The 17530-nt window shown below is 43.3% G+C and overlaps 3 protein-coding genes across 3 annotated transcripts in view; 2 read left to right on the forward strand and 1 right to left on the reverse strand.

The window, feature by feature from the left end:
- Positions 1-17530, forward strand: part of LOC309550236 (uncharacterized protein) — a gene marked incomplete at both ends in the record, with an annotated part of 809557 nt that overhangs the window by 138605 nt on the left and 653422 nt on the right.
- LOC309548769 (uncharacterized protein) overlaps positions 1-17530 on the forward strand; it is a gene marked incomplete at its 3' end in the record, with an annotated part of 166469 nt that overhangs the window by 72946 nt on the left and 75993 nt on the right. The gene's annotated exons all lie outside the window — the stretch shown is intronic.
- The window catches only part of LOC309548765 (uncharacterized protein), a gene marked incomplete at its 3' end in the record, with an annotated part of 203203 nt that continues 199186 nt past the window's right edge, over positions 13514-17530 (reverse strand). The window contains exons 2-3 of the mRNA XM_082248713.1: positions 16036-16488; positions 13514-13584 (exon numbers count right to left, since the gene is read on the reverse strand). Coding sequence (XP_082104839.1) covers positions 13514-13584; positions 16036-16474 — 510 coding nt within the window. The 5' untranslated portion in view covers positions 16475-16488. The remainder of the gene's footprint in view (positions 13585-16035; positions 16489-17530) is intronic.

Below are 17530 nucleotides of genomic sequence, written 5' to 3' on the forward strand. Positions count from 1 at the left end.
GAGGTGTATTAGTGTCTTGAGTGCGGGAAATGTCTTCTATATGAATGTTGGTGAACATGTGGGGAAGAAGCACACCCTGACATACACCTCAGATATACTCCATGGCTGATCTTCATCATGTAAGAAACACTTCATAAGGAGATCAGAGATCACCAAAGACATGGATGAAGTGTTGGCCATTGATAGCAGGAGAAAAATAAAAATTGAGTCCTTACCTTTCATTGGCTGAGTACATTTTCTGCGGGAAGATTTCACAAACACTTACAGATCTGGTTGTTATAAATGTGTTGATAAAATGTGACCCGCATTCCACCAGTCATGGTGAATTGGGATTTCCTATAATGGTCAGTTCCATCTAGTGGCCATAATGTGCTTTCCTGACAAATGTCCATGGCAGCATACGTTTGGGTAGCCCCTCCCTCGTTCCTCCCCCCATAAGACCCCACCCCCATAAATGTTCAGGATAAGCCAAAGGCTGCGTTCCTTTTTTGTCCTCCTCACTTATAGGACCATTTTTGTATGAAGTTTTCCTACCTATTGGAAGTATTGGTGGGCGGGTCTGGTGCTGGGTAGCTGTGCAGGATGTCAGGAGCTTCCTTTAGTATCCAGAAGTCTTCCAGGATGTCCCGAGTGGTCATTGAGTCCCCAGCTAGCTGGCCGCCCTCATCCTTACTGCGTGGTCCCCCCCCCCCCCCAGTCCATACTAGGCCCTTCGGGGCCAAAATTAAAAATAAAAACCAGTGTGGGTTCTCCCCTAAAATCCATACCAGACTCTTTATCGCAGCATGCAGCCTGGCAGGTCAGGAAAGTGGGAGGGACGAATGAGGGCCCCTCCATCCTTAACCATACCAGGCCACATGTGCTCAACATGGGGGGGTGGGTGCTCTGGGAAAGCTCTGCCCCCACCCCAAAGCAAGCACCCTGTCCCCATGTTGATTGGGACAAGGGCCTTTTCACCACAACCGTGGCCTGTGTTTGTGGGGGTGTGCAGGCAGGGGGCTTGTCGTAATCTGAAAGCCCCTTTTACTAAGGGGGCCCCCAGATGCCGCCCCCCCATGCGAATGAGTATCGGGACCATAGTACTTGTACCTATTCAAAAATTGTCAAAAAGTAATAAAAACACACAATGTTTGAAAAATCCTTTATTATAAAATAACTACTGCAGGCTCCTCCTCCATTTGACATTTTTTACATAGGTAAGGGGCGGGGTCACCTGTCTACATCACTTGGTTGCACTGCCCGCTTCTGATATCATGGATCATTGCATTCTGGGTCCCTGACATCAGAAAGGGCGGTGCCACCAGGTGATGTATACAGGTGGCCCTGCCCCTTACCTATATAAAAGATGTGAAACAGGGAGCCTGCAGTAGGCAGAGGGTCTCCATGACGGCGAGAGCGTCTTTATTTATTTATTTTCCCGGGTGCAGCAGGTGTTGTGAATGATGACGGATCTACAGCGGGGGGTGCTGGTTTTTATTTTATAATGGAGGATATTTCAAAAAGTGTGTGTGTGTTTTTATTTTTTGGTGAATAGGTACAGGTACTATAGGCCCGATACTCATACTCATTCACATGGGGGGGTGGCGGGATCTGGGGGGGGTCTTGGTAAAAGGGGCTTTCAGATTAAGACAAGCCCCCTGCCTGCAGACCACCACAAGCACAGGCCATGATTGTGGAGAAGAGGCCCTTGTCCCCATCCATATGGGGACAAGGTGCTTTGGGGTGGTGGGGGAGAGGTGCCCCAAATAACCCACCCCCCCATGTTAAGGGTATGTGGTCTGGTATGGGTTAGGAGGGGGGGGTCTTGCTCTCCCCCCCCCCCCCCCCCCGCTTTCCTGACCTTCAGAACTGCATCCTCAGGTAAAGGTCTGGTATGGATTTCGGGGGCCCCCACGCCATTTATTTTTTTACATTTTGGCATAGGCCCGGTATAGACTGGGGGGAGGGGACCCTACGTCATTATTTTTAAACATTTTTTTATTGCCGGGCAATGCAGGCATTCTTTTCTTTCTATTCATCTGTCAGTGGGGAAGCCCGCTGACAGCTGATGAGTCACCGGTTGTTAAGGATGTGGGCGGCCGTTTTCCCAGCCCCCGGCTTAACAACCAGCTATTCTTCACACAGAATTCTAATCAGTCGATCGTTTCTCGACCGATCGGAATTCTGATCGTTCTGAAAAGTTTGAATTTATTAGATTAATAAACTAAACAAATTTTACCAAAAAGGAAGAGAAAGTTAACAAAAACGAAACAAAAGTAAACAAATTCCGAAACCAAACTAAAAGAATTCCAAAATCCAGAATGAAATGAAATTAGTAACATAACGAATCTATCCGAAATGAAACAAATGTTTCCATTCTGCAAATGTCTCCTAAGCGTGCCCAACCCAGATATAGCAGTTGTGTTCCTGCCTCTGGGATCCGGGTCGCCCTGCGAATGCATCGATTGCCCTGTGACAATCCGGGACACGTGAGTATGTTTGGCTTGAGGTCAGCAGAAGGGAGCAGATGCCATGCAGGCTGCTAGGGAGTAACCAAAAGGAAAACCTATGGAGAGGACTCTGCTCTCTGGGTGATCGATGTGCATTGCAGAATCTTATCAAAGTTTGGTGCAGTCGCCTACCTTTGTCTTCTTTTCTGTCCTGAGGAGAGAACTGTTTGTTGAAGCAAGGTTTGCTTTCTGCGTAGCGGTACCCCGCAGGAGCCGCTTGGATATTGGTTTGCCCGGGCCTCCCACTGATTACTCCACAGCCAGATACAGGGTATTTTCACACAGCCAGGTGCACACACTCTTCTGCTCGTTGTCTCCAATTACCAGTCTAGGGGATGTGTTTTTATGTTTTATTTGGAGAACTTGGATAGGAGAAGAAAAACCAGAGCTATCTTGAGAGTCCCAACATCCTATCTGTTCAGAGAAATGGAAACTACAGATGTTCACAAGGAACCACTGTCATATGTGTGGACTTTAAGGGCACAGCATGAGACAGATAACAACTACATGGATTTATCCTAAAATAACATTTATTCATTTATCTAAAACCAGATCTCAATAAAATGAGGAAACTGGCCCCAAACTGAGCTCAGCTCGTACACAGGAGATCAATGTCTCCTACTAATTTCACTCATGTACATCATACATATATAAGGATAAGTTGGTATATATCATAAGGTTCGTGTAGGTATAGATATTTCCTCTCTTCACTTAGATGTAACATTTAGTGACGACCATGTACTTTATTACTGAATATATCTTATTACTATTATAACAATCTCCTTACTATATGGATTTTTTTGTGTCAGCTTTTTTTGTATACATGTCTGCATCATATTTGTTACTGATGTCAACATTTGTATCAATTACTGTATGTATAATAAATGACTACGTTCAGATTCTATTTTTATATATCTTAGTTGGTGACCGGCCTCATTTAAAGTCCCACGACCTCTGTTTTCTGTTTGCATTAACCATTAGGGATGGAGGCACGTCACTGTGTTTGCTTCGGATCATATTCCTCTATCTTCGTCTGTTTGCTGGTCAACGCGTTTCACACAAGGCTTCTTCAGGACTATGAAGATGTACAGACAGTTTTCTCTTAAAATTAACAGACTCAATATTAGTGTTTCATAAACATAGAACATAATCTGTATTTATGTACATCATAATAAATACAAACATGACTTACTAGCACACGGCCTTCCTTCGAACCCCCAACAAATTAACCTGACCTGGGGCGGACACAGGAGAGAAAAATCGGATCAAAATGTGTTGTGTATATAGGTATCTGTCCTGATGATCCTAGGTACAAGATAAAATATACAGTATGCAACATTTTATTCTATCTTTTCATGTGACCACACTAAAAAAAATGACACTTTCCCGCTACAATGTAAAGTAGTGAGTGTACAGCTTGTATAACAGTGTAAATTTGCTGTCCCCTCAAAATAACTCAACACACAGCCATTAATGTCTAAACCGCTGGCAACAAAAGTGAGTACACCCCTAAACTACAATGTATAAATTGGGCCCAATTAGGCATTTTCCCTCCCCGGTGCCATGTGACTCATTAGTGTTACAAGGTCTCAGGTGTGAATGGGGAGCAGGTGTGTTAAATTTGGTGTTATCGCTCTCACTCTCTCATACTGGTCACTGGAAGTTCAACATGGCCCTTAATCGCAAAGAACTCTCTGAAGATCTGAAAAAAAGAATTGTTGCTCTACATAAAGATGGTCTAGGCTATAAGAATACTGCCAAGACCATGAAACTGGGCTGCAGCACGGTGACCAACACCATACAGCGGTTTAACAGGACAGGTTCCACTCAGAACAGGCCTCGCCATGATCGACCAAGGAAGTTGATTGCACTTACTCAGCGTCATATCTAGAGGTTGTCTTTCGGAAATAGATGTATGAGTGCTGCCAGCATTGTTGCAGAGGTTGAAGGGGTGGGGGGAGGGGTGGGGGGGGGGGGGGTCAGCCTGTCAGTGCTCGGACCATACGCTGCACACTGCATCAAATTGTTCTGCATGGCTGTCGTCCCAGAAGGAAGCCTCTTCTAAAGATGATGCACAAGAAAGCCCACAAACAGTTTGCTGAAGACAAGCAGACTAAGGACATGGAATACTGGAACCATCTCCTGTGGTCTGATGAGACCAAGATAAACGTATTTGGTGTCAAGTGTGTGTGGCGGCAACCAGGTATGGAGTACAAAGACAAGTGTGTCCTGCCTGCAGTCAAGCATGGTGGTGGGAGTGTCATGGTCTGGGGCTGCATGAGTGCTGCTGGCACTGGGGACCTACAGTTCATTGAGGCAACCATGAATGCCAACATGTACTGTGACATACTGAAGCAGAGCATGATCCCCTCCCTTCAGAGACTGGTCCGCAGGGCAGTATTCCAACATGATAGCGACCCCCAAACACACCTCCAAGACAACCACTGCCTTGCTAGAGAAGCTGAGGGTAAAGGTGATGGACTGGCCAAGCATGTCTCCAGACCTAAACCCTATTGAGCATCTGTGGGGCATCCTCAAACGGAAGGTGGAGGAGCGCAAGGTCTTTAACATCCACCAGCTCTGTGATGTTGTCATTGAGGAGTGGAAGAGGACTCCAGTGGCAACCTGTGAAGCTCTGGTGAACTCCATGCCCAAGAGGGTTAAGGCAGTGCTGGAAAATAATGGTGGCCACACAATATATTGACACTTTGGGCCTAATTTTGACATTTTCACTGAGGGGTGTACTCACTTTTGTTGCCAGCGGTTTAGAAATGAATAGCCGTGTGTTGCGTTATTTTGAGGGGACAGCAAATTTACACTGTTATACAAGCTGTACACTCACTACTTTACATTGTAGCAAAGTGTCATTTCTTCAGTGTTGTCACATGAAAAGATAGAATAAAATATTTACAAAAATGTGAGGGGTGTACTTACTTTTGTGAGATACTGTGTGTGTGTATATATATATATAAGCACAGACATACAGTATACACAAATGTTTTGCCTTTTATCTCTATTTTACATTGAATGGGTTGTTCTACAAGGCGATCGTTTACATACACAGCGCTTTTGCAGCACTTTTCAGGTGCTTTTGAGGCGCTTCCCATTCATTTCAATAGAGAGGGCATTTTGAGGTGCTTTTTTTTAGCACTCCAAACATGCTCCAAAGATGATGCTTGTAGGATTTTTTTTCACTGCCCCATCAGCACCCTCAGGGTGAAAGCATTCATTGATTTTAATGGGAATGAGAAAGAAAGAGAAAAGGAAGTAAGTCCATCCGAGGATTTACCGCCAGCCGTTCCCTGGAGTCAGCACTTTGTGTCTGGAACCTGCATATAGGGGAGCCAAGGAGACCATATTATGTAGAAGAGGGGTTGTTTGTCTCGGAAGACACAAACCATTCTTACATTTAGCATTATCCATGTGAGCTTACACTTCTTTAAGGTGATGTCTATATCTGGGCTTTTCCAGGCGGTCCCAATAGCAATTTTGCCCACCAAGAACATGAAGTATAATAAGGAAGAGAGGAAAGATCCCTGGTGCCACACATCCATGGAGTCCTATGGTGGTAGAGAGAGACAACCTCAGCCTGGGCCCCCACCAGGCCACGCCCCCAACACATTTTACTCCGCCCCCGGAGCTTAGTCATGGGGAAGAACATGAAGTATATTAAGGTCCATGTGTGTTCCGGGACATTTTCCACTGGTTTATTCAGTAGGGTAAAATATGAAATAGTTATGTAACCAGGTTGGTAGGCGACTAATAAGGATGGAGGGAGGGAAGGGAAAGGAATGAGAATGAGGGAGTAAAGCTGGATACACACTATCCAAGTTTTGTGGTTAGATTTCCTTCAGATTTACCTTTTCTATGTAGTGCAAGGGCCTGCTAGATTGCATACAAATTGAAAGTGTTTAGGTTTGACCTCATATTATATGGTTTTGGTAAGTCTAAAGAAAAAAGTCTTCAGAAAATTTTGTAGTGTGTATGGCCCATTAGTCTACCAAACACTGGATGTGGGGATGTGAATGTGCCTACAGAAAAGTTGGGGGGTAGAGGGGATAAAGATCCTCTCTAGAGGGTTGCAATAACTAGGCTCACTAATTGCTTTTTGGTGCAAAATTAATTTTATTAGGTGATATCAAGTAACATAAAATGACAAACAATTTAAAGAAGCTGCCTTTGCAGCAGATATGGTGTGAAGGTAAAATCGCAGGACCCTATGGACCAGGAAAGGTATACTGCTTAGTGAGCAGTATCCCTGCCTTACCAAGTCCACCCTGTGGAAGTAATCTTAAAGTGGTAAGATTATTTTGAAGCTTGGGTGATCGATCTCTAAGGATCCTATTCACCTCTGCTTGAGTCTAGTCTTTAGGTTTAACAAAGAACTAAGTTTGAAAGTCTTCCTGGATCCCTGAAACAAACTCAGATTAGTCAATCTCTCAAAACAATGCATCTATACCATCAATGACAATATCCATAAAATAAGACATATTTATTTCACATCCAGTATAAAAGTACAAAAATCCAAAAAATTCATATCATGGACTACCAAGAGATAAAAATTAATCTCAGTATTTACTAATTATATATAAACCTTACACTTTTCCGATGGATGATAAAATATTTTCATATATCTTCTACCTTCCTCTCCCCCCAGTCTCCATATACAAGAGCCATCTTTCTTAATTTCATTTAAATTCATTAGGAGGCAACAGTGTTAATATATTCAGTTACCATTATGGTTTAAAAACTGTGCTGGTTTTTACCAATGTTTTTTATATGATCACTGTGAGCCTTCTTGATTTATTTATCTGTTTTTTATTGATGACCTGCATTAACATCAATACGGACTGGAACGAACAAAATAAACAGGGCATTACTGTTTAAATCCACTAGATGGCACTAGTTCAGCTAAACAATTAAGTCTACTACAAAACCGACCAATAAGAAAAAGACAATGGATATATAAACAACGGCGGAACGGTACATCGACGTTCTGAAGAAGCGTGCGTCATCACGCGAAACGCGTAAACGTCATACGCCAGCGCCACGCCCACCCCACCAAGGAAACATCCGACCACGTATGGAATGAAGGATACAGATACGGCACATGCAAGCGGCAACCAGGAGAGTACCGGAGACGCAAGAGACAACGATTCCAACCCCTCTCTTCAATCCCTCCTCCCACCTTAATCTTCCGGACCTCCAAAAACTACTCGGTAACCGAAGAAACCCAATCCGGAGACAGAACAGCGGGAGATCAGACACGACTATAGCTGTCTGCATCACACAATGACACGGATCTAGAGGTGCCCCGAAGGAAACGAGGTAACGTAGCTCAGTGACACCGAGGCAGGTTGACCGGACATCTATGGGTGAGTAAGGGTGAGCGGATGAAAACACTGACCACCCTCTAAATATACTCTTGAGCATTTAATCGGAGACCCCTGCATTCATTCCTATAAGGATATACTCCCCTCAACTAAGGTGTCCTGGTCCCGGGTGCCACGAGCCCCTCTGCACAGCCGAGCAAGCTAAATAGCTCTATAAGAAGCCATCAATTATATTTTGCTCAGCAAAGAGAAAGGAAGTCCCCCCAGTCTCCACAGACATATAACTCAATTTACTTCTCCACAATACTAGTACTCCATGGTACCCCAAGCCGCTGCATAGTGTCATACCTCTGGATACCACCAATCCGGATTACAAACAAATATATATATATATTTCTCTATTAACGAGCTCCTACAATTAAACCCACATGAGATATATATACACACTTACCTTTTTCAAGGGACATTTTTTGATCCCTCACTTAAAATAACATTTATCTATTGCGCATACTACTTTCCGGATTCAAAACCAGCAATATTCCTTATCACTCCAAGGTCGGAAGAAGCTTTATGCCTATGATTTAATGCACATAATGTGAATATGTATTTGACCAAAATATTTTGTATAAACTATGCATAAATCAATATACACTGTATAGTGCACATTTATAGGCATATCTGCATACCTAAAGACTAGACTCAAGCAGAGGTGAATAGGATCCTTAGAGATCGATCACCCAAGCTTCAAAATAATCTTACCACTTTAAGATTACTTCCACAGGGTGGACTTGGTAAGGCAGGGATACTGCTCACTAAGCAGTATACCTTTCCTGGTCCATAGGGTCCTGCGATTTTACCTTCACACCATATCTGCTGCAAAGGCAGCTTCTTTAAATTGTTTGTCATTTTATGTTACTTGATATCACCTAATAAAATTAATTTTGCACCAAAAAGCAATTAGTGAGCCTAGTTATTGCAACCCTCTAGAGAGGATCTTTATCCCCTCTACCCCCCAACTTTTCTGTAGAATCTTTCTTTGGTTGCCTGTGGTTCCTGGTATATACTACCAATTAATTGTGTTTACTTCCCCATTATAAGGAAAATTATTTCCTAGAAACTCTGTGATCTTCCTGTTTCCCTGGATTTTATTCTTTTTTATGTGAATGTGCCTGTCTATTAATACCAAAGACCAAAAATGGATAAAAAAGGATAATACATGTTTATTGATTATAACAAACAACAATATATATCAAATCATATAAATAATACAATATCTGTTTAAAGTACATCTTGTGGATCTACGCGTTTCACTCAACAGAGCTTCCTCAGGATCCAAGAGTATATTCTTATCAGATAAATCCATATAAAATCACAATATCTAAAACAAACAATAATAACAAATCAATATACATAGTATATAAAAAGAAATGAAAATAAATAAATAAATATAAATAAATACATTATTAGGAAAAGAAAAAAGGGGGTGTGAGTAATCAGACTAAATTGGGCCATCGGGGGGGGGGGGGGGGGGAGAGATTCCAAAAAATTGGAAGGCGGAGAGGAGGATCACAGTAAAAGTCATTGAAACATGTCCTTACCCTTTTAGTAAAGAATCAAATCAAAAACACTGCTCCCTGCATCAGTGATGTATGATGATGTTTAGAAATCTGTATAGAGTACAGCTGAAAGATAAAGAACAAAAGACCGAAAAAGAGTAAGATCAACCATAAAAAGCAGTGAATGGTATGTGCAATATGAATACGGACGACCCCAGAAAGGGGTATTAGAATTATATAAAGTGACACACAGAGTGAAGTGTAAATGTGACTCTATCAATACACAAAAATAAAATAGATGAGTGTGAGGGCCAACACAACCAAAGAGAGTGTGAATAAATAAGGAAAGGTGCAATGGGGTAAGTGAACAATGATATGACATTAATGAAGATGTGTACAAGACGAGTGAGAGATATGAAGGAGATGGACACTAAAATATCCATAATACCACAGAGAAAAAATATATATATAAATACATTTTTTTTTAAGTACCGGAACAGAGAGAAACAAAGGAGGAATCAAAAAATGCCTAATCGTTTGTTATTATTGTCTGTTTTAGATATTGTGATTTTATATGGATTTATCTGATAAGAATATACTCTTGGATCCTGAGGAAGCTCTGTTGAGTGAAAAACGCGTAGATCCACAAGATGTTCTTTAAACAGATATTGTATTATTTATATGATTTGATATATATTGTTGTTTGTTATAATCAATAAACATGTATTATCCTTTTTTATCCATTTTTGATCTTTGGTATTAATAGACAGGCACATTCAAATCCCCACATCCAGTGTTTGGTAGACTTACCCCCTCCTTGTCTCATTCCTTTTCCTTCCCTCCCTCCATCCTTATCAGTAGCCTACCAACCTGGTTACATAACTATTTCATAATTTATCCCAGGGGACGGTGCCATTTATTTACAGATAGACCCTTCCTCTCCACACAATCTACACATCAGTAGGGTAATACTTCCATCTTTGGTAATATTGAATGTCGTACCTGAAAAAATAAAAGCGTACCCTCATCCAAAAGAGACGCACTTTAGGACAAGTCCACCATATGTGTAGAAACGTGTCCATCTGGCCACACCCCCTGAAGCAGGAGGCCGACAAGCCCGGGTGATGACACCAATTTCTATTATACTTAGCGCCATCAAATGGGCAAATGCACATTTTTAGTTTTAAATGAATGGTTGGTTTAACCACTTAAGCTCCGGAATTTTTTACCCCCTTCATGACCAAAGCATTTTTTGCCATTCACCACTGCACTACTTTATCTGGTAATTGTGCGGTCATGCAACACTGTACACAAATGACATTTATATCATTTTTTTTTTTTACACAAATAAAGCTTTTTTGTGGCCTTTGATCACAACTGGGTTTATTTTTTATTATATAAACAAAAAATAAAACATTTTGAAAAAAAAAAAAAAACTATTTCAATTATAAAATATATCCAATAAAAAAATATTATTAAAAAAAAATTCAAATGTCTGCATAAGTTTAGGTCCAACTGTATTCTGCTACATGACTTTGGTAAAAAAAAAATGTATTAATTGGTTTGAGTGAAAGTTATAGTCTACAAACTATGGTGGAATTTATACTGGTAATGGTGGTGATCAGCAACTTAGAGTGGGACTGTAATAGTGTGGTGGACAATTTGGCACTAGCTGACATTCACTGGGAGGGGCATTAACTGACACCGACCTCAGCAGTGACACCAATACATTGATCAATGATAATACTATACTGTCACTGTACTAATGACACTGGTTGGGAAGGGATTAATATCTAGGGGCAATCAAAGTGTTAACTGTGTGCCTAACAATGTGTAGTGTGTGTAATCTGCGCTGCTTTCACTAACCTCCCTTTTTTTTTCCCCTTATTTACAGAAAGTTAATTGGACGAATGTGACAAACATTCATTCAGCTGTTAAAAATTTTGGCTGTATTTTATTTAACACAGTGATTTCCTATGATCGCCAGCTCCATCTAGTGTCCATATTACGGTATTTTTCCTGAAATACCTCCATCAGTAAAAATAGTGCAATAAAGCATTATGGCCAATAGATGGAGCCAATGATCATATGACATAAAATATTGCCAAAACTTGTCACAGCTGGGCTAATGTTGGTCACACTCATTCAACTATTTTTGTATTTTTAAATAGACCTCTAAATGTTTCTGAAAGCTCACACCACAAAATGTACTCCAAGGCCAATGAAAGGTAATGACTCTGTGACAGACCTAACCAGGACAGAGGCTTTTGGAGAGGACTGGGAGTGAGCCTCTTACCCACTGACTATGGGCCCTGGCATTTAAGGGAACACTTCTCTTTGGAAGGTGTATGCCTGGGGGATCCGTGGAGTGGTCTTGTTTCTGATTCAAGTTTATGTCTCCCCAAAACACACAGACTCCGGGAACTGGAGGTTCCATATCCATATTTGGGGCCTCTATGCCTCAAATCCGCAATGACTGTAGATGTTATGTAATCAGCTGAAACCACTGGGGCCTCCTGCTATAAAGTGTTTATGTTAAGTAGATCTCTCCCATTGTTCTATTGTCTCTGTCTGTCTGCTAGTATTGTCCCCTCCACCTAGGCTGGTTTAAGTGACCAGTTAATTAGCTCATGTTAAGTATATCACTGTAAGTTATCAGTTGCTAGAGGGGGAGTAGCGTAGTTCATGTTGGCTGTTCCTTAGTTATGTTAATTATATTATTATTTACAGTTTGCATTGTTAGGGTAATATGATCAGGAGGGGATGTCCTCCTGTACGGTATGAAGTATGTGTCTGAGCTTCAATACACAGTCATTCCTTTGGATTTTTACCTCACATCTTGACTGTGTATGATGTTTGGGGTAAAATGGGCTGCTATTAGTTCTCAGTCTGCTCAGAATGTTTTGGAGGGCAGGAAGTACGGTTTGGCAGAAGGAAGCACCTAGTCGGGGTGCCAAGCGGTTCCATCACAGACTTCATTTTTATTTTTCTACTGCTATCTATGGCCAACACGGGACAACACTTCATCCATGTCTTTGGTGATCTCCTTATGAAGTGTTTCTTACATGATGAAGATCAGCCATGGAGTATATCGGAGGTGTATATCAGGGTGTGCTTTGTAGAGGAATGGACACTGAGAGTGTGGTTTTTTGTTGAAAGAGTGAGGGAGCAGTGTCCCTCAGGAGATGGGTGGGGGTTTGTTATTGTTAAATACCTGCAGTCTATTGTTCCTGTGAGTAAGGTTATTATGGGATGTTCAGCTGTGTGTGTGGGATGGCTCGAAGAGGGAGGGGTTTTCCTAGATTGTAGATCCCTTGTGTTTTCAATAAACAAACTCAGTCTAGTTTGACTTCCAGAACTGTGTGTCGTCCAGTTACTGGGGGGGTTTTGCCTTGGATATTTTAGCACTTCCTCAGCTCCAAAGATTATACAGCGGAGATACCTAGGCTGGGTATTGGAGCTCCATTACATTGGTGGCAAGCGGTGGGATACAAGCCTTGCAGCAAGAGGAAGCAGCATTCGTATGGATTTGGATACATGAACGGCAACGGGAGAACCGCAGTTCGTACAAATTTGGTTCCACGAATGGAAGTATAAATGGAGACAAACTATGCTGGATTAAAACGAGCCACGTTAAAGGATTTGCTGGAAGTGAGAAGGAAGATCGCCAGCAATAAAACCAAAGCCACGCTGATTGCAGAGCTGACCGAGGAAGATCGGGCATGCAGTATGGCTACGGAAGCCATGGATACAGAATTTGACAAAGAAGTGAAACGCAGGCTAGCGTTTTATGGAGAAAACCCCTCAACAGAGCTAGTACAGGCAACGTTAGCCCAAGTGGATGCCTTCATCACAGCAAGAGAGGACCGGGAGAACCAACTCCGCCTGGCAGAGCAGCGTGCCTTGGAGAGACAGTCAACTACTACACAGGCACCAGAGACAAGATTAAAAGGTACCACATGATGCCTTTAAAATGTTTGTGGAAGCAGAGGAAGAGATCGATGGTTTCCTGCAAGATTTTGAACGGCAATGCAGGCTGTACAAAGTACCACTAACAGACTGGGTACGGATCCTAGCTGGTAAACTGTCAGGCCGTGCAGCAGAAGCCTACAGAGCCATGCCAGAGGAGGAAATCTCAAGCTATAGCCGGGTAAAGGAAGTGATTTTGGCAAGATATGCCATCACCCCAGAGGCGTACAGGAGATGCTTCAGGGAAACAAAGAAACAGGAGAAGGACACACACACTGAATGGGCTTGCCATATGCAGAGGGCAGCCCAAGCCTGGCTACAAGCCTGTCAAGCAACCACAGCAGAAGCAATCACCCAGCTGATTTTATTGGAACAATTCTATAATGGACTAAACCCAGGGGTACAGGAGTGGGTAAGGGACCGCAAACCTACCACTCTCCCCGATGCGGCCAGGCAGGCCGATGAATATCAGAATGCCCGCAGGCAATCCCATATTAGCTTCAGACCAAACCCCAGACCGTTGAACAATAACCCAGGGTCACCAGCACCACAAAGATCAGGACTAATCCCTAAGCGCCCAGAAAATCGATACCACGGGCACAACGGAGTGCAGTGCCATTTGTGCACTATCAGAGAGACTACACTCAGAATCGGAACCACGCTTCATGGATTCGAACAGGACCCCCACTACCACAGAGGGGGCAAATCTCCTCCAAACACCAGACACCCGTCCCGCAGTGGGGTACAGTGCCACAGGTGCAAGCAGTTTGGGCACTATCGACGAAACTGTACCCAGAGCAGGAACCAAGATGCAGGGATCCGACCAGGGTCACCCCCTTCAGCACGGACAACGGTCCCCTACTATGCCGCAGAGGTTCCCCCAGTCGTACCCAGGTTCAAACCCACCGAGGAGCAATTGGGTACCCTTCACAAAGCTAACCTGGTGCAAGCCACTACAGAGAACAGACAGCACCATTTACAATCCGTACAGTTAAATGGAAAGCCCGCGCAAGATCTCCGAGACACGGGAGCCACTCTCACCTTGGTCAAGCGACACCTGGTCCCAGATGCCGCCCGAACCGGAGGCTCAGTAGTGGTACGGATGGCAGGGGGAGCAGTACACCGGTTACCCACTGCGAGGGTCCACTTGAATTGGGGTGACGGGTCAGGTCTGATTGATGTGGGGTTGATACGGGAGCTCCCCACCCACATCTTACTGGGGAACGACCTAGGCCAGTTGCCCTCAGTGTTACTGCCAGTCCAGATGCCAGGCCCACATCACGGAGACCTACTGGCCTTCTGAGGTCCAGCCGCTTCAATGTTTGGATTGGGAGCAGTATTGAGCCAGGTTGGAGAAATTGGCAGAGAACAACCCGTAACCTACTTGAGCAGAAAGCTTCTGCCCAGGAAAAAGAAGCTTCAGCCCTACTTGTATGGACAACAGAATGGCAATGCTGACGGGTTATCGCGACAAACTGAACTGGAAAAATGATCTGTGAGTACTCCCCGGACATCCCTAAGCCGATCCGTTATGGATCAGACTGTGTATGCCGGCTTGTGGTTAAGGGGGAACAGTGTAGTGGAATGGACACTGAGAGTGTGTTTTTTTTGTTGAAAGAGTGAGGGAGCAGTGTCCCTCAGGAGATGGGTGGGGGTTTGTTATTGTTAAATACCTGCAGTCTATTGTTCCTGTGAGTAAGGTTATTATGGGATGTTCAGCTGTGTGTGTGGGATGGCTCGAAGAGGGAGGGGTTTTCCTAGATTGTAGATCCCTTGTGTTTTCAATAAACAAACTCAGTCTAGTTTGACTTCCAGAACTGTGTGTCGTCCAGTTACTGGGGGGGGGGGGGGGTTTGCCTTGGAAATTTTAGCACTTCCTCAGCTCCAAAGATTATACAGCGGAGCTACCTAGGCTGGGTATTGGAGCTCCGTTACATGCTTCTTCCCCACATGTCCACCAACATTCATATAGAAGACATTTCCCGCACTCAGGGCACTAATACACCTCAAGGGTTGCGTGGGATCCCTGATGTACAGGACGACAGGACTTCAGTGACTAACAATTCCCTTACTCAGGACAGGGTTTCTCCCCTGTGTGAGATCTCTGATGTGTGTGAAGATGGGGCTTCTGTGAAAAACATTTTCCGCACTCAGGACAGGAATACGGCTTCTCCCCCATGTGAGATCTCCGATGATTGCAAAGATGAGACTTCTGTGAAAAACATTTCCCACACTCAGGACAGGAATACGGCTTCTCCCCCGTGTGAGATCTCTGATGTGTCTTAAGAATAGACTTCTGTGAAAAACATTTCCCGCACTCAGAACAGGAATATGGCTTCTCCCCTAAGTGAGACCTCTGATGTGTAACAAGGTTTGATTTTCGTACAAAACATTTCCCACAATCTGAACAGGAAAATGGCTTCAGCCCCGTGTGCAGTTGCTGATGTGCATGAAGATGAGACTTCTGTGAAAAGCATTTCCCACACTCAGGACAACAATATGGCTTCTCCCCAGTGTGAGACCTCTGATGCGTAATAAGGTTTGATTTTCGTACAAAACATTTCCCACAATCTGAACAGGAAAATGGCTTCAGCCCCGTGTGCAGTTGCTGATGTGTGTGAAGATGGGACTTCTGTGAAAAGCATTTCCCACACTCAAGACAGCAATATGGCTTCTCCCCCGTGTGACATCTCTGATGAATGACAAAATATCTTTTTGTTGAAAAACATTTCCCACACTCAGGGCAGGAGTAAGTCTTTTCATCCATGTGAGACTTCTCATGTCTGTCAAGACTGGACTTCTGTGAAAAACATTTCCCACACTCAGGACAGGAATATGGCTTCTTACTTGTGCAAGATCTTTTGTGCACATCAAAATTGCATTTAAAATGGAAACACTTCCCACACTCAGTACAGGAAAACCTCTTATCTGTTGGAAGGACGACACCGTCCCTCACAGTCTGAGGTTCCTCAGGATAAGAGGAATACGATGGTCCTTCTACACTGTGTGGTGCTGGATGGACATTTGAGGTAGCCGGGTTTTCTCCTGGACTATACTGTGTGATGTCCTCATCTTCTACTTTACAGTCTGGAGACAAAGTGAGACAATTCTCTGAGGTTTTCCTCATCTCCCATCCATCTACTAAAATAGAAATACAAAAGATTATTACTAGACATCAGCAGATTGGCTCCCATAAATGAGAACTCTGTCCACATTAGGCAGCTTTGTCTGCTAATATTCTGCCAGCCTTGGCAGCTGCCGCTTGACATTGCATGGTATTGCCAAGTCTATCTTCCACTAAGTAATCAAAAGAAAATTACATAATAATCATAAACTCAAATCCTCCAACCGTGAAAATATACTGTGCATATCACATGTGAATAATAAAATTCAGTCCCAAAAAGATCAAAATCAAATCCAGTGATCTCCACCTCTGTGACCGTGCTTATAGTCCCACCACCACCAGAAATAGTGGCCTCTCACCTCACTGTCTGACACAGGAACTACCAAGGGTCAGATAAAGCTGTCCCCCACAGGGGTACTAACGCCCCTACCGAAGAAGTCATTGCCTAATGCGCCAACGTAACGCGTATAGGGGCGGAGCCTGCATGTTAGACGTCACATCCCTCCCTGATTGTGTACGGAACTGCACTTCTCATGCACTATTGAGTGCCGGATTTGTAAGTTTTATTACCTCAATAAATTTATTCAAGCATCCAGCAGAGAGCATTAGATCTTTCTCTTTATTCTCTCTCCTTTGCTTGAAATGTGCCCATGATTGAGTGATACCGAAGCCTGGAATCTTGTCTCTCCTTCCCAAGTGTGATCCGCTTTACCATCTGTATACCCCCATGGGGGACAGCTTTATCTGACCCTTGGTAGTTCTTGGGTCAGACAGTGCAATGAGAGGCCACTATTTCTGGTGGTGGTGGGACTATAAGCATGGTCACAGAGGTGGAGATCACTATATTTGATTTTGATCTTTTTGGGACTGGATTTTATTATTCACATGTGACACAGAGAGGAGATTTGGAATGTGGGACTTTAACGGTACTCTGGACAAGAATTTTTTAAAAGAGACATTGAATTTTATAAAATGTATCAACTTTATTTTTGTACAATTTAGTAAAATCACATTCACATCAATCAAGTTCTTTATGTTCCAGTAAACAAGTAAATATAC

Source organism: Pelophylax lessonae (genome assembly GCF_965119305.1).
Source record: "Pelophylax lessonae genome assembly, chromosome: 3".
NCBI classification, from domain to species: Eukaryota; Metazoa; Chordata; class Amphibia; order Anura; family Ranidae; genus Pelophylax; species Pelophylax lessonae.